A 24510-nucleotide genomic window follows, 5' to 3' on the forward strand; every position below is an offset into this window, starting at 1 on the left:
TGAAATAGAACTCAAACTTCTCAAAATATCAAGTTGGAATTTTTAACTTGAATAATGTATTATTCCAGCAAATACTGTACTTTAAATTACCATTTCTCACTTTATTATAAATAAACATAAAAAGTTCTCTATTTTATTATATTTTATTTATTTAACTACTTTTTATGATGTATGCTTACATTGTCAAAACGTTTGGTCTGAAATTGTGTTTACTGATTGCTAACTACTAAGTATCAAGTGTTAATAGAAAAGTTTATTCCAGCAATAAAACTATTTATTTATAAAGAACCTTAAAACTAAGGAATATAAATAGTATAGTGTTTAACACAACTTTACAAAACAAAGAACACTTTACGTTTTAAACATCATCATCACGTTTATGATTATGTTTTACAGTAAAATTGTCAAGCAGCATGAAGAGATATATTGATGGGTTGGACTGATACTGTTGAAATAACCAATGCTTTTTATTGATGTCGTAGACGGTGATGGAGAAGCGTTCCAGCAATGGCTGCCACATGCCTCGTACACGCATTCAAATTGGAGGGCTACATTACGTAAGAGAAACATTTACTCAAGTTACACTGATGAGAGTAACAAAGTTTTTACTATACAATTAACAACGATTCTCTTCAAAATTTATTATCTCTATAAATAATATTTTTTGTAAAAAAGAATAAATTGCTCTATTTTAATGAACAATTTTTAATAAATTAAATCTATATTATATGCAATCTGTTATGTTTTACTTAATTTCTGGTCCCAATTAATCCGCATAAACAAGGTTGTACTGTAATAATATACATTTTAACAAAACTTTACAGCAAAGCCATTTATTTATTAATAGACTCCTTTGGTTATTTTAAATTAATTCTATTGTTTCAAAACTTTGTTGCTCCAAGTCTCTCCTATTTAGCCACTACATTACACTAAGCTTCCCTTCCATTTTCACAAAATTCTTATGTTTTATCAGCCATTTTTCAAACAAATAAATATATTACTGACAAATAAATCAATTTAATAGCAAATAGGCACTGCCTTAGGTGATACGAACTAACAAGTACACTAAAGCTGCTACAATAACAACAGTATTCTCAAAATGGTAAAGTAGTACCAGTACAATCTGTATCAACCTGACACTCATAATGTTCTAAACTAGCCTGAGACAGATACGAGCTAACAAGTACACTAAAGCTGCTACAATAATAACAGTATTCTCAGAAAGGTAAAGTAATACCAGTACAATCTGTATCAACCTGACACTCATAATGCTCTAAACTAGCCTGAAACAGATACGAACTAACAAGTACACTAAAGCTGCTACAATAATAACAGTATTCTCAGAAAGGTAAAGTAGTACCAGTACAATCTGTATCAACCTGACACTCATAATGCTCTAAACTAGCCTGAGACAGATACGAACTAACAAGTACACTAAAGCTGCTACAATAATAACAGTATTCTCAGAAAGGTAAAGTAGTACCAGTACAATCTGTATCAACCTGACACTCATAATGTTCTAAACTAGCCTGAGACAGATACGAACTAACAAGTACACTAAAGCTGCTACAATAATAACAGTATTCTAAGAAAGGTAAAGTAGTACCAGTACAATCTGTATCAACCTGACACTCATAATGCTCTAAACTAGCCTGAGACAGATACGAACTAACAAGTACACTAAAGCTGCTACAATAATAACAGTATTCTCAGAAAGGTAAAGTAGTACCAGTACAATCTGTATCAACCTGACACTCATAATGTTCTAAACTAGCCAGAGACCGAGACAGATAATGATATATAGTAAGGTGGCAGGACTAACACTGGCATGAGCAGTCATTAACTCACACTCTACTACAACACTCATAATGTTCTAAACTAGCCTGAGACTGAGACAGATAATGATATATAGTAAGGTGGCAGGACTATCACTGTCATGAGCAGTCATTAACTCACACTCTACTACTCTACTACAACACTCATAATGTTCTAAACTAGACTGAGACTGAGACAGATAATGATATATAGTAAGGTGGCAGGACTATCACTGTCATGAGCAGTGATTAACTCACACTCTACTACTCTACTACAACACTCATAATGTTCTAAACTAGACTGAGACTGAGACAGATAATGATATATAGTAAGGTGGCAGGACTATCACTGTCATGAGCAGTCATTAACTCACACTCTACTACTCTACTACAACACTCATAATGTTCTAAACTAGACTGAGACTGAGACAGATAATGATATATAGTAAGGTGGCAGGACTAACACTGGCATGAGCAGTGATTAACTCACACTCTACTACTCTACTACAACACTCAAAAGCATAATGCAGACTACTAGTAGAATACTAATTCAGCTTAACTTTTAATTCACACAATATTTACCACGGAAAACAACCATAAAAATAATTACAGGAGATTTTTGATACCAAAGAGTCGAATATGGAAAAGTTTAAGGTACTTCAAAATCATATAACTATATATTTCACACTGTAAAATTGCTCTTTTGTATATATAACTGAATTGTTCTTTTGTAACAAGAATTTAACTTTAATCAAATATAATAAAATATAATTGAAAAACCATATATATTTTATGAAACAGGAAGTTTTTATTAAAACAAAACAAACATTTTTTTAATATTTGTATTTACGGAAAATTTTTTCAACAATATCAATAACAAATATGATGAACAGAGGCATAAATAAACAGTATTAAAATATAATGAAAAACTGTATTTTTTAATACCTGCTTTGAAAAATAATGGCTAAAACAGTACTTACAAAAACACATTATGACCAACTCATCTTACAAAGATGTATTTCAACTATGACGATGGAAGCTAAATTAAGTGAAACATTTGATTTTATAATAAATTGCAATAATTTTGTTTGGGCTAAGTAAGCACTTTATTTATATTTATATTGTGCAATTTACAATGTTTTCAAGATAAAAAATGGATCTTTCCATTACGCTCAAATTTACACAGAATTAACAGAATTTTTTTGTTATATACACATATGAAATATAAACAAAGCCTAAAAGCCAATGGTTTTGTTTTTTTGGAAAAAATGAGATTTTGTTCTTGATTTTGATTATTTTACGAAAATATAATTTCACTTTATTAGAGGAAGATGTTTTTCCTATTGGCACGTGGTGTTTCTCAAGATAAACCAATCTAAATAAAAAGTTGAACTAAAATATATTTATTATTTTTTTGTGTCAAGAAGATGTTCAATTTGATAAAGGCACAGAGTTTGCCAAGTAATTCATCTTTAAAAGTGTTTCATTGCACAAAGATGGATTTGGAAAAGTTTGAAGAACCATTTGCGAGCTATATTATATTGTAAAAACAGACCTGGCTACTGAACTCAGAAATGAAATACGAGTGACATTCATGAACAATACGTGGAATCACAGCATAATAGTGCATATTTCTTTTTATACAGTTCATTATTTGTCATAATGGTAAAAAAAAAGTGGCAGGGATTCATTTACTTTTTCGATTATTGCTGAATAAGATTTTCATTCAAGAGTGTAACCTACCTACTGGAGAAACTTTTAATTAAGTTACTTTAGTAATTACAAAAAAGATATCCTTCAGCTTGCATTACTAAATCTGAATGAAATTTCTTTCTACATAAAGGAAGCTGGTCATTTCTTTTCTAAGACAGATCGCTAGAGTCAAGTAAAAATAAGTTAGCTTATAAAAAATTGTGTCAAACATCATAAATAATGTTGTAATTAATTAATAGTGAATTAACCATTGGTAAGGGAAAATGCTGTAGCATTTTACAAGAAGAAGGGCGTATCAGAAATAATTTGCGCTGGATCCTTGTGAGTTCTGGAGCCCACCAGATGATCCAACTTATGCGCTTACTGAAACAAGAGACAAAGCTTGTCATTGGAAATTCCGTAATGTTTTTAATAAATACTTTTGTAAACTAAATAAGTCAAACAACACATTTCAATACAGAATAGTATAAATGAAACATGCATATGAAAAGAATGGAAGAAGTCAGAACAAATACATAGCAATGATATCTTACACTCATAATACCCTACTCTCCTGTTTCATTCAATAGTTTATTCATCTGTGAAAGGTGAATGATATAAAAATGGGACTTTTTTGATAGCTATTCCAAAAACAGAAGTATAGTATAAACTCAGTATCTTACATAGTTTTTGTCAAATCATCACTACTTTTCACTAGTGTTCATTATGAAACTCACAATAAATATATCATAATATTTTTGTATGCCAAAATATAATTATTCCTTGCAAGACTTGTTTTTGGTCTGTAATACATGGCTTCTCATATTATTCCTGATTCTGGCTATTTCACTTTTTAGTAGTAGTTACCCTGATTATTAATCTTTGTTTATTAACATATTGTGACGATGGGTTCCCCCCTCCCATCATCGGGGCCACGAGATGGGACTACCTCAGGGTTATTAGTTGGTCAAACTTGCTTTTAGGTTGGCCAAGATAGTACAAATTTACTTTCACTTAAATTAACCCTTTTCCAGCCTAGTGACCATTGTGCCTCAATATGTCTGATGCTACTGTTTCACCACCACAAAATACCTGTACAAATTGTGTATCCTCTGAGCTGTCAATTACCAAGTGGGTTTTAAAATGTCTTATTATATCATATATTGATAGGAACGTTTTCTTTGTTTTCTCTAAGTTTCTCTATTTAGTACTGCTGAGTTGAAAAATATAAAATGTTTTGCATCTTACTCCAAGAACAAGAAATGCATTCCCTTGGTTCCACTAATCTTTCTATCTTGTGCTGTCACGGTATTTATTGTAATTACTAGCTGGTACACGCGGATTTGCACGCATTTTCAAAATTCAAGTCCTTATTACTACTTAGGAAAAGCACCTGATGTAATATGATGAAGTGCTATGACATTTTTCAAATGTAAGTAGGCATACACCATACATTTTATAAATAGGTATATATTATTTTAGTGCTCATGGCCAAGAGCAGGAATCTCCAACTTACGGCCTGTGGGCCACACCCGGCCCGCGAACAGATTTTTTCCGGCCCGCCGAAAGCTAGCATACTGAAAAATTATTTATATATTGATATTATATTTCTTTTTAAGTATTTTTACCATTAGCTCATTCTCATTCATACCAGTATTCATCTCTCATTTGCCCCTCTTTTCTCAATAACCGTAAAACTAGATATAAACAAGTAGCGATCAACCATTGAGCAATAGATACTAAGTGGTTAGCATGGACTGTACGTAAGAGCAGAAAGCTCGGTGCTGTTGTACTCTACCCCGAATGTACCTGAGGCAGAACCATATAACCTCATCGCATCAATCTTGTCAGTCGCTTTCCAGCGTTAGTTACCTGTAAGTTGATGTTTCGCGAAGTGCATAGTGATCGTGGACAGTTTCTTTGATATTCCTGTTTTATTGCTCATAACAGTGGCTTCTTGTAAAGAAAAAAAAGTTGACTTTTAGTGCCAGTTTTAATAAACAGTGGACTCATGACTATTCTATGATCGATAACAATAATAAAGCGTTGTTTTATTTGCAATGAGACTATCGTTGTTCTTAAAGAATTTAATGTCCATAGGAATTATGAAACAAAACACAAGAGCAAGTATTCCAATTTAACAGGCAAATTGCGAGAGGACAAATGCTTCTTTGAAAAATTCACTTCCAAATCAGACATATTCTTACCAAGCAATCTCTACAAAACAATTCTGCTGTAAAAACCAGTTTCAAAGTCAAACATATTCTGGCTAAAGCTGGTAAACCTTTTATTAATGGCCAATTGGTGAAAGATTGCATCTTGGTGAATGTAGAAGAATAATAATAATTTAAAAGAATATATGTCTTTCAGCATTTATCTTGGGAGCTCTGGTATCTTGGGAGACCATAGAAGGTTTTCGGAATCTCAGTCTTTGAGAGATATAAGCTATTGGAAAATCGCAATGTCTCTGTGAATCTATGATGTCTGGTAGCTCCTGGATTCCAAAAAGATTCATCCTCTAGTTCTACATTTCTGGAAGCTTCTAGCATCAGAAAGTTTTTAGCCTACATAATCCCTAGACTCTAAGAGCTCCTTAGGGTTTCTGTTCTCTTGAGCTCTGTCTCAATGAGCTCCGGAACCAGTAGGATATCTTGACCTCTAGAAGCTGAGAATTCACTGTTTATGGGATCTATTGATGTCTGAATATCCCATAAAAAGTTATAGATTATCAAATTTCCACGGCTTTGGACGATTCTGACCATTAAAAGATATCACCTTTAGGAAGAAGTTTTTGTGTCCTCTACTTTCTTGGAGTTTATTTACTTATAAAATCAATGAACATAAAAATTTAAACCCATTTGTGTAACAAAAATACTAAGTCTGGAAACAAATGTATTATATTTCGTTAATGTACAAGTGACACTAATAGAGATACAATACCAGATATTTAGTATCGTGTTTAAAGAAAGGCTCTATTTTCACAATTTATTGCTATTGCTTTCTTATCCCTAATGTTTGTTTTATTACAATATTCCTTTTAGTTTAATCCAGTCTCAATTCTGCAAGATGAGCCACAATATGTTTCTTCCAACGATCAAGCTATCCTAAGCTAGTAGTAAAAGCTCCTTCATCATTTTTAAATTTGTTGTGAATATCAAAAGTCTTAGCTTTGTATTATTGTCATGTTAAGTGGTCTTCCTAGAGATCTCATTTGTTAAAACCAAATAAACTAAGTTTCTTTTGCGTTTTCTACGCTCAAGGGTTTTAAATGTTTTCCTACTTGATAACTGCTGTTCTGTGTTATGCACATTTCAAATTTTTAATATTTTACCAAAAATCACCAGTTTCTAGTTTTAGCTACTAAAGTAACTTCAAGATCGGTTGCTCCTTTCTCACATGCTCTACTATTAAGTTTGTGATCACATTGTTTTCTTTTAAGAGAAACAACAACAATATTATTTAATTTTTTATAATAATACACAAAAAATTATCAAATTGGACTGTTTATAACTTTAACATTGTTTAATAACAACGAATTATTTGGTTATCGCCAAAATACTCCCGTCACTGGGGAAGGCCTGTTATAAAAGAAAACTAGCTTAAATGGTTAATCTGGTTTCTTTACATAGACTTGTTTTGAACAAAGTTACTTTACATTATAACCTGCTGTAATGTTTAGTACCTTGCCATCTAACTTCCAAGTTGATACAGGGAATTTAATTTTGTCTCACTTTATACTAAACTGATTTACCTGTACTGGATGTGAGCCACCTGCTGTAGAAGATGGAGTGGGTGGTTTTTGCAATGTCAGCAGCTTAGCAATTATTGCTCCCCGTCCTCCTCGGCCTCGTCCCGGTATTTCAGCCATATCTAACACAACAAAAACATATAAGTTAGAACAAAAAGTTATGTTGATAACATTAAATAGGATTTTCCATGACTTATAGTGGTTTGATACTGTGTATTTACCAGTTAACTAACATATTGATACTTTTCTAAACAAAATATGTGTGTTTGCCAATAAAGAGATTTACCTGCTGTGGAAGACGAAGTGGGTGGATCAGGGCTTTTTTGCATTGTCAGTAGCTTAGCAATTATTGCTCCCCGTCCTCCTCGGCCTCGTCCCGGTATTTCAGCCATATCTAACACAACAAAACATATAAGTTAGAACAACAAGTTATGCTGATAACATTAATTAGGATTTTCCATGACTTGTAGTGGTTTGGTACTGTGTATTTACCAATTAACTAACATATTGATACTTTTCTAAACAAAATATGTGTGTTTGCCAATAAAGAGATTTACCTGCTGTGGAAGACGAAGTGGGTGGATCAGGGCTTTTTTGCATTGTCAGTAGCTTAGCAATTATTGCTCCCCGTCCTCCTCGGCCTCGTCCCGGTATTTCAGCCATATCTAACACAACAAAACATATAAGTTAGAACAACAAGTTATGCTGATAACATTAATTAGGATTTTCCATGACTTGTAGTGGTTTGGTACTGTGTATTTACCAATTAACTAACATATTGATACTTTTCTAAACAAAATATGTGTGTTTGCCAATAAAGAGATTGACTGATTGATCAGGAGATTTCACTTATATACAAAACAAGTAAATAATTTTCTTTGAAAACAATATAACTTTTTCTATCTTAATACATAAATACTTGTGTTAATTATTTTGTTAAATCCCCAGTTAAAATATCAAGTACAATTTTATACATAACCTTAGCTTGATTATCGCTACAAATAACAATTCACAACAGCTTGTATCAGGTCCTCTCCAAAATCATTAACACTTTTGGAACCAATGTATACTGTGTATCGAAAAATACAAGGAACTCATATTATTAAAGAGTATATTGATGGTTAAACATAATACTTTAAATGATAAAGATACTTTACACGTATACCTCCTTCCTGGTATAAAGTACTCGTACTTGTTTAGCAGTAACATTAAATGGAATATGTACCTGTACCATTTAAAGAGTACTCTGTAACGGAGTAGTGTGAAACTGCCCATAGATTCCATCCATAGAAAGAATTAATTTTCTGAATCGACACCTAAGCTGGTTCATGAACGACTCCTGAACTACCACTAACCTAGTTCCTGAACCAGTTCAATTAACAAAACTAAATTAATTTTATTAGATCAAAACAAGAAGAATAAATACAAAAATCTATAGAATCTACTTAACTGGCATTCTAAAACTAAAAATACCGGTTTTCATGAACAAAGTGTACTTAATTTCAAAGGTCAAATGTAGAAAAAAAACAAATCTATAAGTAACCGTACCTCAAAATAAAGTTAGAACTAAGTTGATGAACTAGTTTAGGATTCAGTTAGGAACTAGGTCCGGGTACTCGTTCTTATTATGAGTGGAATGGAATCTATGGAATCTATCGTCAACGGAGCTGTTTGATACTGCCTATTGATTCCATCCATAGAGAACAATTAATCCTCTGAAACGAATCCTAACCTGGTTTATGAACTACTGACCTAATTCTTGATCAACCCTTAACCTAGTTCCTGAACCAGTTCAATTAACAAAACAAAATTAATTTATTTATTATAAAAAAACTAATATAAACAATCTATAGAATCTACTTAACTGGCATTCCAAAACTAAAAATACCAGTTTTCATGAACAAAGTGTACTTAATTACACAGGTCCCATGCAGAAAAAAACAAATCTATAAATAACCGCACCTAAAAATACAGTTATAACTAAGTTGATGAACTAAGTTAGAATTCAGTTATGAACTAGGTCCAGGTACTCGTTCTTTTTATGGGTGGAATGGTATCAGGCCCCTCGGTGAATATGGCGAGAGTGAGGGCACCAAGATGGCGGCAGTGAGGGCCAGCGTAATCGGCTTGGCCGATGCAGGGAGGACAGAATAAGATAGAGTGGCTGTGGTGGACCCCTGTGTATATTACGCGCGGCGAGCCGACTGCTGGCGGGTAGGCGGACCAAGATGGCGGAAAGTGCCTTTGTTTGTTTTGTTTTTACGCGTAAACTATTGAGCCGATTGTACTGAAATTTAATATGGACATTCTTATGGTCCCTGGGATGAATATATAGGCCTATTCTTATTTCGAAAATCCATCGAACTGCCCCACTGGTTTGTTAAGCAGTTAAAAATCCCACCGTGGCCTCTAAAAGTTGTGAAATATTAATAGAAATACTCTGTCAAATGTATTCAACTGCTTTGTATAAACATGCTATTATGACAACACAACCATATGTTTAGTTAATTTAACCACTATTTTAAATTTGTTTTTATTTATAGTGTGTAAATTATCTAATGAGTAAACATTAGTTTCACGCAGTTTATAGATTTCAGCGATTAGGTAAGTACTATACCTTAACATTCCCAGCCTCACGTAAACTAATGTACCAGTTCCAGCTCTAAGTGTTCTAATATATTAAAAATATTTTTTGGTTTATAAAAAGAAACAAACACGCAAATAGCACCATTGTTAATGTACTTTTTACTGTATTTTTTGAAAATATGAAGTAATAGATATAAAAGACAAAGTTACAGACTGTAGTTAAAGACTGTATAGTAATTTTACACAAAAACTAAAGAAATTTAAATAGTACATAGTAGAATCATATTTATTATTTGAAAGATTAAAACTCTTATGATGAAATTCAATGCATTATTATTCTATGTAATAAAATTTCAAAATCTTGACAACATTCAATAATTTTCTTAATATGTGGAGAGCAACAACACTGTTGATTATATTTATGGATTTAAAATAAATGTGTTTTTTTCATACATTATCAGCATAGTAAAATTACGCCTACAGTCTAGAATAAACGTATTACGAAAATGGTAACTATTTCGTGGACTACCACCCATTTCACTTCTCAAAAGTACTGGTGGACTCAAAAATTAAAATAATTACGTTTATGGCAGTTTTGTTTCAAAAGGTTCACATTTTTGTACATTACAAAAAGTACAAAAATTTAATTTGTTTTTAAATTCGTAGAGTCAATTTTATTATTATTTACAAGATAGTTAAAGCACAATATTTAAGTACGATACTCTGTATTTACTAGTAATTTAAGTCCGATACTTTTCTTAACATGACATTTGTCAATAGATCTTTTATCAAACTCAGGCATTGTCTCTTGTATTAAATCGTTTATAAGAAATATCTTATCGTTGAAAGATTAGGCTATTTTGAAGTATATTATTTTAAGCATGAAGTTTGCCTTTAAGATTCATAAAATACCTATTTATGTTATATCTTAGTACAAGAAGTGAATAGTTATTTTCACCCCAGATTTCCGAAGAATGAAGAAATGCGGAGAAAATTGGCTAACGCTACCAAAAGAAAGGACTGGGAACCAAGTAAATGGAGTCACCTTTCCTCATCACACTTCAGAGAGGAAGACTTGGACAGGACGTCTTTATCATGTGTAAGGGTAAGACAAGGAGCAATTCCTTCAATTTTTCCTATAGTGGCTGAGACAACAGAGGGACATTCTTTAAAAAGAAATCGTGGAAATAGTTTCACTATGGGTGAAAGTTGTGGAGTTTCTCCAACTAAAACACTTAAAGCTGAAATAGTGCTTATGAACTCCAATGTGCAAAATTACCAAAAAAAAGGTAAAAAACTTAAAATTGAAAAATAAGAGGCTTGTGAAGAACGTAGCTAAACTGGAAGATTTAATAATAAATCTTTGCAAGAAAATCTTAATATACAAGAGGAGTCATGCATTTTTCTTGAATCAATTTCAAAAACGTCAGAATGTCTCATTAAAAGATCTCTTGTAAAATCATCAAATCCGTCATTGAAAAAAGTGTACGATGACAGACTTAAAGCTTTCGCTATAAAACTGCATTTTTTGTCCCCGAAAGCGTACTGTTTTGTACGAAAAACGTTTGACACTGCCTTGCCACATCCCAGAACTTTGCGCCGACGGTATGCAACTGTAGCCTACAAGAGGAACCAGGTTTTTCAAAAGAAGTATTTAGAGCACTAAAAGAGTTCTCAATGAAATCCGAGAAGCCATCGATATGTTCATTGATGTTTGATTCCATGGCAATCCGCAAACATTTGGAGTGGGACGGCAAACAGTTTTACGGAACTGTGAATGTTGGGCCTCCTATAGACGACGACTCTGTTCCTTTGGCACAGGAGGCACTTGTCTTTCACTTAGTGTTTATCAACTCATCATGGAAAATTACTGTAGGATACTTCTTTATGGCAGGCCTAAACGGAAAACAGTTGCATGGTTTAGTTAAGCAATGTATAGCCTACATCTTTTACACGAATCCGGCATAACTGTGGCATCTTTAACTTGTGATGGCACATCAACAAACATTGCTGCAGCTAACAGAATAGGATGCAAAATTACACCAGACAACATGGTATCTGCTTTTCCTCATCCCATTTACAGAGGAGCCAATTCATTTCTTCCTAGATGTTTGTCACATGTTAAAATTGGTCCGCAACACCCTTGGTGACAACAAAATAATGTACGATAAAAACGAAGAAAAAGTTGAATGGCGATTTGATGAAAATTTAAACTCTCTTCAGAAAGAAAAGGAACTCAATTTGCTGTGTCAGTTTAAGTGTTGTATTAATAAATTGCCTTAAAAACAACATGTTACAGGTTTTTCGTGACATGTTATTAATCCTGTTGAATAACATAATAAAAAACCGTAAAAAGATTGGTCTATTATAACATAAATTTAAATTGTTATTTCATATTTCTGATATGTTTAGTTATTAGCTTTTATCTCATAATATTGTAAGGAAATCACGTGATAGTAATACACCCTTAACTGTCAGTTTTAACAAGTAGAATTAAATCAAACATGTAATTGAATATACATCAGTATATAGCAATAGTTCAGTTATTTAAGTTGTATGTGTTATGCTAAAACAAAAACTATATTGTACCAATTATTGGGACAGTTGCCTTCTGTGTCATTTTAATTGTTGTATTAATAAATTGTCTTAAAAACAACATTAAAAAAAAAAAAAAAACAACGTGTATTACACGGGCGAAGTAGTGTGAACTGCTTCAACGATAACACACGCCGCCGAGCCGCCCGCTTCCTATTCTTGTTTTAGAGCGGTCTATAATAGGCTAAATTATACATTTTGGTCAAAAATGTTTTTGATAAAAAATAAATTCAGTTCATAATCTACAACTTTCCCGCTTACATAATTTCTCTGACCAATAAATAAAAAAAACTTCACTGAGTACTTCTTTCATGTCATGGTTTTGGTAAGGTTATTTTAAAACACACAGATTAATTACTATTTGTGACAAATATTAAAATATAGCTACACCGGTAGCAAGAGTACGTATCAATTAGCAATAATGCAAAGTTTCAAAATTTTATTTCAATTCTAAATGTGCGACAAATTTGTACACTGAATTTGGAAAGACTGGGCCCTAATTAATTAAACGAGGTCGTGAAACGTTGATTGGAAGGTAGGCCCCACGATATTAACACCAAAACACCGTGCCGGTTCGTCGAGTGAGCGGGCAGCCAGCTTTGATTATAAAACTCCGACCACTGAAACTCTAAGAAGTCCTCGCCCTACGGAAGCCTGAAGAGAAGAGAGCAAGAAACCTAATTCCAGATATCTAGAGGCCTGAACACATGAACCAATCAAAACAGGCAGAATTCCACAGAAACATCTAGAAGACTAGGTTAACCATCTGGAAAAACAGACGACTCGACCAGCTGTAGGGAAACTGCTGCCGGCTGCTGCCGGCCCGTCCAACGGCCAACAAAACAAAGTGGCAAACGCCACATCCTCCCCCTCTACCCCGGGAGTAATAAGGAAAAAAACTCAAAAGGATAAGGTAGGAAGTCAAAGACGGAAAGATTAGAGACTACAACTGGTACCGATGTCGTTAGCAATCTGCTAGATATTGCTCTAGTATGGATCCTGCACGCTCACGAGGCGCTCCAAAAGCGTAACGGCTAGAATCCATTCCGACTGACCACACTAGTCAAGAATAAATCTTTTAATTCAAAGAGGCTTGAGGAAAAGCCTTGTGGTAGTAAAAAAACTCAAACAATTTTAAGTACTTTCTGTGGTAGCTACCAATAAATAAAGGTCTGAAGTGTTGACACAAGGATGGGTTTATTCGTTTCTTTCCAAATCACTAATACGCTCGGTGGTCAAAAGGCTCAAAGAGGGTGTTCCAGTAAGGTTGGGAAGGAAATTAAGTAAGTGTACACTTATTAGCCAAAGCACTCCCTAAGTCTCCACCATCCGTTTATCTCCACCCCGGAACCCAAGGACCACTTAAGCACCCGGATGGAAACTCCGAACGGTTGGTGGAACTCCTTGAACCACCAGGAGAGTATTATTCCAGACATAAAGTCTGTATTTTTGCTCAATGATGGGGGATCAGAAAGGATGAAGAGACCATCTCTAAGCGAAATTACAAATATGAGAAAATTACACCCATCATAATATCAACAGACCTAAGTTTGCGTTGAAAAGACTAATTAGGTAATAACCTGGTACTGGCAAAATTTAGTAAAAGTGGGCCAGTACTCTGCTCCCCCTACGGGACGGCTGAGAAAAAAAATTGGTGGCCAGTGGGAAAAGACAAAATAAAGTTTCTTTTTTTCATACTAGTTCAAAACTTAGAGAATTGGAGCAAATTAAATCAGGTTCTTAAAAGGCTTGAAAGAAAAACTTTTTAGAGCTACGGCAAAAGCTTAACGGAGTAAGGAAATCATTTGGTCGTGATAAAGTGGTTTAATTAGGAACTTTAAAAAAACTACAGTTTGTTAAGTGTTGGCCAGGAAAAGCAAAAATACCCTGAAACCTATGGAAAAGAGACCCAAAAAACTAACAGGACCAAAACCCAAAAAACTAGGGTCTACTCTCTCTTAGCTTACAATGGCCATAACATTACTTTTTATAGTACACATGTTTTTGTTTTTTTATTGTTTGCAGTGTTGGCAACACTCTCACTTAACAAACAATAAACCTCTAAATCTGTAACAATAATAAAGTCTACAAAGGATCACAGTAACAACAGTAAAAACACACTTCCAATATAAACACTAAACAGCAAAATTAAATATAGCCGCTGGAACATCTAGCAGCTTCAGAGACAAAATAATAAAGTCTTCAAGACACAAAGAGACAACAACAAAAACTAACTACAAAAATATATAGACAAACTACAATCTTCAACAATATTTTCGACAACAAAAACTAAACATATCCATCGCTGCTTAACTTTGCTAAATAATAAAGATGAGTTCCACCTACTGCCAACGGACTGACCCTACTCTACAAGAGAAAAAACAAAAAGGAAAGGAGAAAGAAAATGGAAGCTTGTGTTGTAAAATGTATTGGGTTGCCCGAATCAAGGATAGCAGGCTGCGCGACTGCATTAGGGAATGTTAAAAATAAATAAACATAAAGTTCACTCCCAATGTACAGCCTAGAAAAATTGCCTTAGCAAACAAATTCTCTAAACAGCCAATGCTAACTCCGATCCCCCCGTGTACATGTATTGTAAAAGAGGAGGAGTAAAGTATCAATCAGAGTGTTAATGTGGTGTAAGGAAGAGAAGAAGAAGACAGAAAAAAAAACTAAACTAACATCACTAAGCCCTAATCTATCCCTATAAACGTCCCGGCAGCGGCGCTTTGGTCTTAGATAGGCCCAAAATATTTCTTCAAGTGGGAAACATGGGCCGACCTAATAAGTTTCCCTGATTTGGGACACCTCAATGTCACGGTGACTGGAGAGGTAAAATCATGAATTACCAGAGGGCGTGACCAAAGAGGTTGAAGTTTGGCTGAAATTTGATTAGCCGCATTACTCAAATTTACTCGTCGAAACATCGTTAAGTCACCAATACGAAAATTAACTGGTAAACGACCTTGATTGTACTGCCGAGCAACTTTTCGGTGTGCTACCTCCAACCGATCCAAGGCCTGAAACCATCTCCTCTGCATGTCTCTGGAATCTTGTGATTGGAGGAGATCATTGAAATTCGAATTGTTTTCCATGGGAGAAGTAATTATGTAGCCAAGGAAAATTTCAACAGGAGAGGTGCCAATAGACTCATGCTTAGCCGAATTAAAAGCGACTTGGAATAAATAGAGGTTAGTGTCCCAGTCAGTATGATTTTGAGAATGGAAAATTCTTAAGGCAACGCCGATGTTTTTATTAACTCTTTCAGCAATTGACGGCTTAGGATAATAGGGTGAGGTCATAACGTGTTTGATACCAAGTTCCAGACACATGTTATCGAACTGTCTGGATTTGAAGCAACCACCACGGTCGGTGACGAGTTGTGAGGGGAAGCCAAAATAAGCGAACAAACCCTTGTGTAAAGATTCACCGTAGTAGGAGCGGTAGCATTTTTAGCTGGCAAAATCACTGTATATTTAGAAAAGGCGTCAACAATTGTTAAAAGCCATTTGTGACCTTTTTTAGTTCTAGGAAGGGGACCCACATAATCAACAAATACCCGTTGGAAAGGCCTCGTCGCTAATTGCGAAGCTAAAGGGCCTATCTTAGTATTTTGAGCCTGCTTGCATCTCTAACAGAAGGGACAACCCTTTACCCTCTCTTGGACAGCTTGCTTTAGGTCAGTAGAAAAGAAAATTTGACTAATCCGATCCAAAGTTTTCTTGAATCCCAGATGAACTCCGAAAGGTGACTCATGGTAAACTTTAAACAATAGGTCGTAGAGTTTGCTAGGTACAACTACTCTAGGTTTGGATTGATTAGGCAACTGGTGAACTAAAATGCCTTGAATCACAGAATAATTTTGATTGGTATTAGCACCTTTCAAAGATTTAACAATATTGCAAATTTGAGCATCTTGCTCTTGATGGCCTTTGATGTCTTTGAAAGCTTCGGGTATAGAAAAAAGAATAAAAGCCTGTGTGTTGTCGGTTTTACTTTGAATAGTAGAACTCTGTGGTAATTCGGTTTGGGGCTCAAATAAACGCGAGAGGCAGTCAGCCACAACATTGTCTTTACCCCTAACATGCTTGACAGTAAATTTAAAGGCATTGATGAGAGTTGTCCAAAGTGCTATTTTTCCTACTTGGCGAGGATTGTTAAGTAACCACGAGTGTGAGGAATTGTCAGTCTCAAGCGTGAGGGAACGATGCTCCAAATATTGCCTAAATTTTGTTAAGGCGTATACTACTGCCAAAGCTTCTAAATGGAAAGTGGAATAGTTCCTCTCGTGCACATTTGAAGGACGGCTCGCAAAAGCTATAGGGTATATTTGGCCCTCAATTTCCTGGGACAGCACTGCACCTACAGCAGTACCTGAAGCATCAGTTGAAAGAATAAACGGGGCATCAAAATTTGGTAAGCGTAGGACCGGAGCAGAGACTAATGACCATTTAAGTTTGTGAAAGGCATTCTGTTGCTCCTCACCCCATATGAAATTTACATCCTTTCTCTTTAACCTATTCAACGGCTCACAGATTGACGCGAAATTGGGAATAAATTTAGAATAAAAGGCACACATTCCGAGAAATCTGCTAACCTGCTTAGTATTTTTGGGTTGAGGGTAGTTGTCGATAGGGCGAGTTCTATTTGGGTTGATGGTAACTTTCCTATCTTCGAAGACATGGCCTAGAAATTCTATCTTATGAGAGGCAATGACCATCTTTTCTGGGTTAACTGTTAACCCTGCCCTACTAAGTCGGTCAAGGACTAAATTGAGATGTCTTTGGTGACCTTCCAGATTTTCAGAAAAAATTACATCAAATTTCACATCACCATAGATTTTATTTATCAACTGTGTCAGTAACATGATACCACTAGCTAGACCAAAAGGGAGGTAATTGTATTCCCATTGGCTAGTGCTTGTGACAAATGAAGTGTACTTCTTGGAAGCCTCATCAAGTGGTATCTGGTTGTAAGCGGACACCAAGTCTAACATAGAAAAGACCTTAGCCTTGCCTAGAAATTGGAAAGAAGACTCTACCGTAGGCATCGGGGTTGAATCGAGCTCCAAGACATTGTTTAAGGCGCGGATGTCAACCGTCAGGCGTGAAGAACCTCCCTTTTTTGATACTAAAAATGCTGGACTTGAGTAAGGGGAAGTTGAAGGTCTAATAACGCCTTTCTCCAGAAGGCCTTCGATATGCTCACGAATCAAAGCCATTTTGGGGGGAGCATAATGATACGGACGGCACCTGAACGGCTTGTCTGACTTGACAGTGATAGAGTAAGTCAATAGGTTAGTTTTACCCAGCTGTTTGGTCACAGTTTCGGGAAAATACTGCAGAATATTTTTAAATGCCTGAACTTGGGAATTATCAAGCCTCTCTCCAAAGATTGGTCCTAAACTATCTTCCTCTGCCTGACCGTCCTCTTGATTTTCGGCTATAACTAGTGAAGTGTCAAAGGGAAAAGACACCTGGCGTTGAGCCGCATTAATGCTCATTTCAGAGGCCTGAATGAAGTCGAGTCCAATCAAAACAGGAACTGGTAAGTTGTTAGCGACAAGAAATGGGAAAGTCCAAGAGAAACAAGCTAATTTAAAATGAATATGGGCCAAAAATTGAAAAGAGACATCTGAACCATTTGCAGCTGTAGCCGTCAACGAAGTTTCTTCAACTTTCTTCACGACACCCTTGAGTTTAGAGAGAGCATCAAATACGCTTTTAGCCACTATAGACCTGGTAGAACCAGTATCAATCACAGCAGATGACTTAATGTTTGAAAAAGTAATTGGAATTTCAAGGGGTTTGACCTTGGGCAAAGCCGGAGCTAAAGGATTAATGGGCCTAGTTTTCTTGAGGAATGCCGGCCCTTTCAGCGAATTCCCCTTTTGGAGTTTAAATTAACCGCAGAATTAGCGAAACTATAATTATGGTTTTGATTATTCCTATTATAGGAAAACCTCCGTTCCTGATTAGGCCTACTATCGTTCCCTGGCAGCATATTATCTTGCAATTAATTAGGATTACAAATTTGGGGGTTCGGCCGCTGATTTAGAGCATTATAAAGTATTGGGCTGATATTGGGCTGAGAATAAAAGTTTTGGTAAGGTCTACTATTATTGTAAGGCCAGCTTCCTTGACTTTGGTTACCCCCAAATGAATGGTTGGGATAAAAGGTGCTATAGGGGGTTCTCTTAGCGGTGCCTCGATCGAAGGTTCTACCCGAACTACGGTAAAATGTACTGTTATTATCTCGATTATTTCGAAAAACCTGCCCAGCGTAATGTAAATTAGTATTGTCATAAGTAACATTTTGATTAGAATCTATTGCAGCTTCCTAAGATTGAGACTTGCCATACCCTAACGGTGCTTGAACCCTGTTGACTGTCAAACTCTCAATCATAGATACCATATTTTTCAGTTGTTGTACTGTGGTAGGGGCTTGAAGCCCTGCAAAAGCTGCCCTAGTATGAGGATTGAGACCAGTAAAAATAGTTGAAAAAATCTCACCATCACTTATTTCTGATCCAAGAATTTGGAAAATGCTTACGATGTCAGTAAGATAATCTGCATATGGTTCCGACGGTCGCTGTTGTCTATACATGAGTTTAGACTAAATGTCTCTAATGGCCCTAGATGAGAAAAATGTAAGCCTAATTGTCTGTAGAGCATTCGGCCAGGTATAGTCTGCACTAACGAGACCCATCCACACATCACGAAGTCTGCCTTCAGTGCGGGCCACGGCATTTAATAAGATAGTTTTATCTGAACTTAAATTTAATTCTACTTCTTTTGGATGTTGACGAGAAATTCCGTTAACTTGAATAAATCTGTACCAGAAGTAATAGGTACCTCTCTAAGCATATCTCGCAAAATGTTAGGGAATGAGACATCGTCCCTGTTATTTGGCCTATTTTGGGTTGCAATTTCCTGAGCTACCGTCTTAGCAGTCGCTTCAATAGCATGTAAGGTCATGGTATGCAGACTCTTCACTAAACCACTAAGATCCACAGGCGTTACAGGGGGCAGCACAGTGCAAGTTTCCACTTCGTCCTGTTTCATACTTGATCATACACCAAATCATCCATTACGGGTATCCTTGGTTCATCCGCAGATTCCTCTAAGTCACTCACGACCCTAAGTCGCGGGCTTCCTCAATACTCAACCTTTTAATCCAAGACACAGTCTTTGTAATATTATTCAAGTCGTACAACTTCATCTCGTAAAAAAGTTAATTAACCAATATTAAATAAACACAAATCACAACAAGCAAGTTAAACAATAAATAAATCAAAAACACATGAGAGCGTGGACAGAGATTCCACACAAACTAGAGAGCAGTAAAAAATTATTCAGAAAAACATAACGGCAATTTTACTGTGGTGTGTGCAAAAGTACAAGTTGTAAAAAACTATTGCAATAAATAAAAAAGCATATAGTACATTGCTTTATTACTACCATGAAACCAAATTCCAGTATCACTAACAGGTGAAGGCAGAAAATAAAATCAACAAGTTTGGGTTTCAGAACAAAAATTGTCGTTTGCCATCAGTGGGGGGTAGACTCAATTTGTTTCCTCTCAAACAGGTAGTGAAAGTTCAAAGTATTCAAAAAACCTAACAAAACACCTTTCAAATGCTTAAAGATTAAGAGAGGGAAACAAAGTAAACAAAAAATTAATTAAAACCAAGAGCAACTGTACTGTAGAAGTGCAAAAAAAATATGTGGTCCAAGGCGTATAGTAGCGCTACAGGTAACTAGAGAAAACTCATCAAGGCCCAAGTGAAGAAGACACAAGTCTATAAGGTAAACTACCCCTTTAAACTGGTAGAAATTTAGAACACCCCCCAAAAAAATCTCTTTTGAGACCATGACTCCAAAAAATCCAGTGAAAATTAAAATTTAGAAAGAAAAGACCAGAGGAAAAAAATAAATTAAACTACTTGTCTTAAATTAGCCTGAACAGAAAATTAGGTATGTTAAACACCCGAAGTTGAATCAAGCAAGCTGACATATCAATCAATCCAAAGAGTCCACTAGGGTTTGGTATTTTATAAAGTTTTTTTTTAAACCTTTTTTTTAACTAACAGTGAACCCTCAAGTTTTAAAAGTTTGCAAAAGAAGGATGTTTCTACATTTTGGAAAGAAAGGTTTAGTTTTGTAAGTAATTAAATCACTTATGGGTATGTCAGCACGTCAAATCCAACCTCAAGCTGCAACTTCATAAACATTACAAAACAAACATAGGCCTATGTTATTTTTATTAATAGTTCAAACTAAAGGTGTACTCCATATTAAGTTTAACTGTTTAAATTAAACAGGCACTAGTTAAAAGAAGCAAAGGCTTTTAATAATAGACTATAAAAGAATTATTTTTACAGTAACATTAAAGTTTTGAAGAAGGTTAAGAAAAACATTTCAAACGGTTAGCATAAATCAACCCTTTAAGTTTGAAATGCCCTGAACATTCAAATAGCATAGGCCTACATAAAAGTTTCACATAGTTCTAAGTAGAAAAATTATCAGATAAATTTAACAGTAACACTTCACTTACCTTGTGTGTAGACTAACATTAACTAACAATACATTGTAAGACTTGAATAAATTCAACTCAGTAGACAAAAAAATCATCATAGGCTATTAAAAATGTATACTCTTATTAACTTATTACATGTCCAAGTAGTGTAATCCGTTGGAAGAATAAATAAATAATTAAATAAATCAAGTACGAATAACATCAAAAAATTGCATTTGGAACTAAGGGTTGGTGAGGAGAGGTTAATTTTAATCATTCAGATGAAGAGGTGAAAGATTGGAAAGGAATCAATTTATATAAAAAACAAGAAAACTTTTCACTATAAGTCAACCCATAGTAAATAATCTGGTGAAACTGATTGGGGTTTTTAAATAGTAACCAGAAAGACAAAACTTTAAAAACAAATAGTAGACTATTCATAGGCTGCAGTACGATAAGCGGCCACCAACTGCATCTGCCCTTCTCTTCGACTTCACTTGCACCCATCTGAGCTAAAGCTAAAATTAATATACCAAAAGGTGCTAGCTAAATTTAAAAAGTACAAATAATTAAGTACAAGGTCTGGTTAAAGCAAGAGGCTACACTGTAGGTGGTGTTAAAAGAGAGGTTAAGAGTTAAACTTGGCCAGGAAAAAATTTATTACTTTGGTTTAAAGTAAAATTTTAAGCTTGAAAAGCATCAACCATTGGTAATTATCATATAAACGGCCGGAGCGGCAAAATACGAGTTTTGCGTTATTAACTTATTGGAATCGTCCTATAGAACAATAAAAGTATAAGGTTTGATGGGGTGGAAATGAGAAATAACGAAGTTCTAGAACATAAAAAATTAAACAACTATTCAAGCTCTGAGTAATATTTCCATGTTCTACATCCACGTCTAGCGTCACGTGACCTTTTGTGACCATGATTTAACCTCGTGATGACGTCATCGGTTGCGCCGCCATCTTTGCAAATGAAAAATAATACTGAAATGAGCAGAATTTTGATCAAAATGAACAATGTTTTTCTTAATTTCGAGCAACAAATTAATTACTTGTTATCGAAATGAGACGAGTGCCTCCGGCCGTCAGCGCGGGGCAGCACCGAATGTCAATTAAAGAAAAACATCCCTCGAGATAGTACCTATCAGTCAAATATAAAATTCTAGAGGTGCTGATCAGAAATATAAATTGAAATGTAATGCAAAGGCAAATGAAACGTAATGCAATTATGTAAAGTTAAAAAATCATGAAAAACTTAAATATAAATATATAGTTGGATATTAACAGAGAACGCCTACCATTAGTGTGTTGGCGGATATAGCTGAGCAGCAGCAACAAAAAAGTGGATTTTTAAAAATTGCAACTTTTAAAACTTCTTTTCTTACTAATTTTTGTAATTTTCCTATCGCAACGAAAGAACAAAGTCTCCTGGTTTAAAAACAACACGCGACTGCACAACGAACAAATACACTCCATGTTCAATTAAAAAGGAAATAATTTCGTTTCGGTTAAATCGTAAACTCTTTACGTGCCCTACTAAACACTCCGGCACACACAATTCACTAGGGTTGGTCGAACTAGTGGACGGTTGATTCACCTACTGAACACGATATCTTGTGAAGCACTGACTCTGCCCCGGAGAACTCAGATAACAGATACGTTATCAGGCTGCTATCAGTCCCGGCCGCAGATAATATTCAAGTAAACAGATTATCCAGACACGGCACACAAACTGAACATTAAAACATTAGAAACTTAACCACTTATGAATATACCCCCTAAAATCATGTTATTTGTCATTTGCACCCCCTAGTACTATATATATTGTTTTCAGGAGGGTGAGCAGAATACGTTGATAACGTCAAATTCGTGATTTGCCGCTCCGGCCTTTTATCTTATAGCTACCCAACCATTTACCTATGCCTAAATAATTAGTGAGAACAAGTTACTAAAGTTTAAGAAATACTGCAACTCAACATTTTGAATTATTATAGAACTAGGCTTAGGTAGAAGTTGGTTGCAAGAACTGCTTGGCTCAGACTTGCACATTAGAAACATGCTACTTCGAAAAAGTATCTACATTTGAGTAAAAAAAACAATAAGGAGAATTTAGAAAACTAAAAATTTAGAAAACGTCTACCCCTTAAAAAACTTAAAACTAGGACTTAGCTCTCATAGTAGAATTCTTCCGCTCCCACCGGCAAGCCTAGCCTTCCATTTTAAACCACGATCTGCTACCAATTTGCGACAAATTTGTACACTGAATTTGGAAAGACTGGGCTCTAATTAATTAAACGAGGTCGTGAAACGTTGATTGGAAGGTGGGCCCCACGATATTAACACCAAAACACCGTGCCGGTTCGTCGAGGGAGCGGGCAGCCAGCTTTGATTATAAAACTCCGACCACAGAAACATCTAGAAGACGAGGTTAACCATCTGGAAAAAACAGACGACTCGACCAGCTGTAGGGAAACTGCTGCCATCCCGTCCAACGGCCAACAAAATAAAGTGGCAAACGCCACAAATGTATAAAAACACAGTTTAATTTAAAATGTCTAAACGATACAAAAGAAGAAAACTTACCGTTACGAAGCGATACGTCCTAGTGGCTTCAGCGCTGGAACACTACTGGCGTCAGGCGTGGCAGCGTGGAATGGCGCGAGATGTTGGTGAGGTGTTAGCGTCGTTAGCGGGGGGAGGGAGGAGAGAAACCCCACCTTCTTGTTTCACCCAATCAACGGACTGTTTTTGAATTTAAAGCTTCCCGCCAGTCAACATAGAGGCGGCGTGGTAAATAAACGCAGTACTGCTGCAAAATATACATTATTACATTTCTGTATATGGTCTACATATACCTATGACCTATCACCGAACTCAGTTCATAAATTATGTTAACTTTAATTAGTTTTTTTTTATTATTTGCTCTCTTTCGCGTGGTTTAGGAATTTACACACGAGGAACACGACAATTACCACTTCAATAACGACACTTTTTTATAACACACTTTTATTTATTTCGCAATACTACGATCTACACATTAATACCACCTGCATAAACAATAATAAGAATAACTAACTAATCGAGTTACACAATTAATTAGGGTAAGGGTTATTTTTACATCTAGTTAAATTTGTATATAAAACGCCTATTGGTGTTTAGTGCGTTCTACTCTGTCGATGAGTTCATGATGAGCCGCTGGGATTTATGACAGCCATAGGATCTGGGCTCAGTGAGAGTGTGCTTGAGTGAATGTGTGGAAGTGTAATTTTGGGTGCATGTGTCAATGAATTACTATTTATATAAATAATTTATTGAAATTTGCAGTGCAAGATACAGTTGTAAAAATGCGATAAAATATGATTTGATTTGATTTGGTTATTCAGTGTCGGGACCAATTAATTATATAATTTATTATTAAAGGGAAAACCCAATACGTTATTGTTTGTATTTATACGTAACTTATATTTGTATTATATGTGTTAAGGACAAATGTTACGACAAAGGAAAGAACCCTGTTGATTTTAAGGCCAAAAGGCATCAAAGTCACAATAATC

The 24510-nt window shown here is 35.2% G+C and overlaps 1 protein-coding gene across 1 annotated transcript; it reads right to left on the minus strand.

Moving 5' to 3' along the window:
• Positions 1–2671: 2671 nt before the first annotated feature.
• On the minus strand, positions 2672–23671 carry LOC124369845. The gene is made up of 5 exons (XM_046827977.1): positions 23540–23671; positions 7812–7919; positions 7541–7648; positions 7258–7376; positions 2672–3890 (listed from the first exon to the last, which is right to left on the minus strand). Exons 2-5 carry the CDS (start codon positions 7915–7917, stop codon positions 3888–3890), a joined length of 336 nt encoding a protein of 111 aa, XP_046683933.1. The 5' UTR covers positions 7918–7919; positions 23540–23671; the 3' UTR covers positions 2672–3887.
• Positions 23672–24510: the final 839 nt, after the last annotated feature.

Source organism: Homalodisca vitripennis, chromosome X, assembly GCF_021130785.1.
Source record: "Homalodisca vitripennis isolate AUS2020 chromosome X, UT_GWSS_2.1, whole genome shotgun sequence".
In the NCBI taxonomy this organism is placed as follows: Eukaryota; Metazoa; Arthropoda; class Insecta; order Hemiptera; family Cicadellidae; genus Homalodisca; species Homalodisca vitripennis.

What these genes read in the sequence shown, in the direction of transcription:
- LOC124369845 (XM_046827977.1), bottom strand. Translation starts at nt 7,917, where the DNA reads ATGGCTGAAATACCGGGACGAGGCCGAGGAGGACGGGGAGCAATAATT. An exon ending in CACTTCGTCTTCCACAGCAG is followed by an intron (nt 7,649 to 7,811) that starts GTAAATCTCTTT and finishes TTGTTGTGTTAG; the next exon opens with ATATGGCTGAAATACCGGGA. An exon ending in CACTTCGTCTTCCACAGCAG is followed by an intron (nt 7,377 to 7,540) that starts GTAAATCTCTTT and finishes TTGTTGTGTTAG; the next exon opens with ATATGGCTGAAATACCGGGA.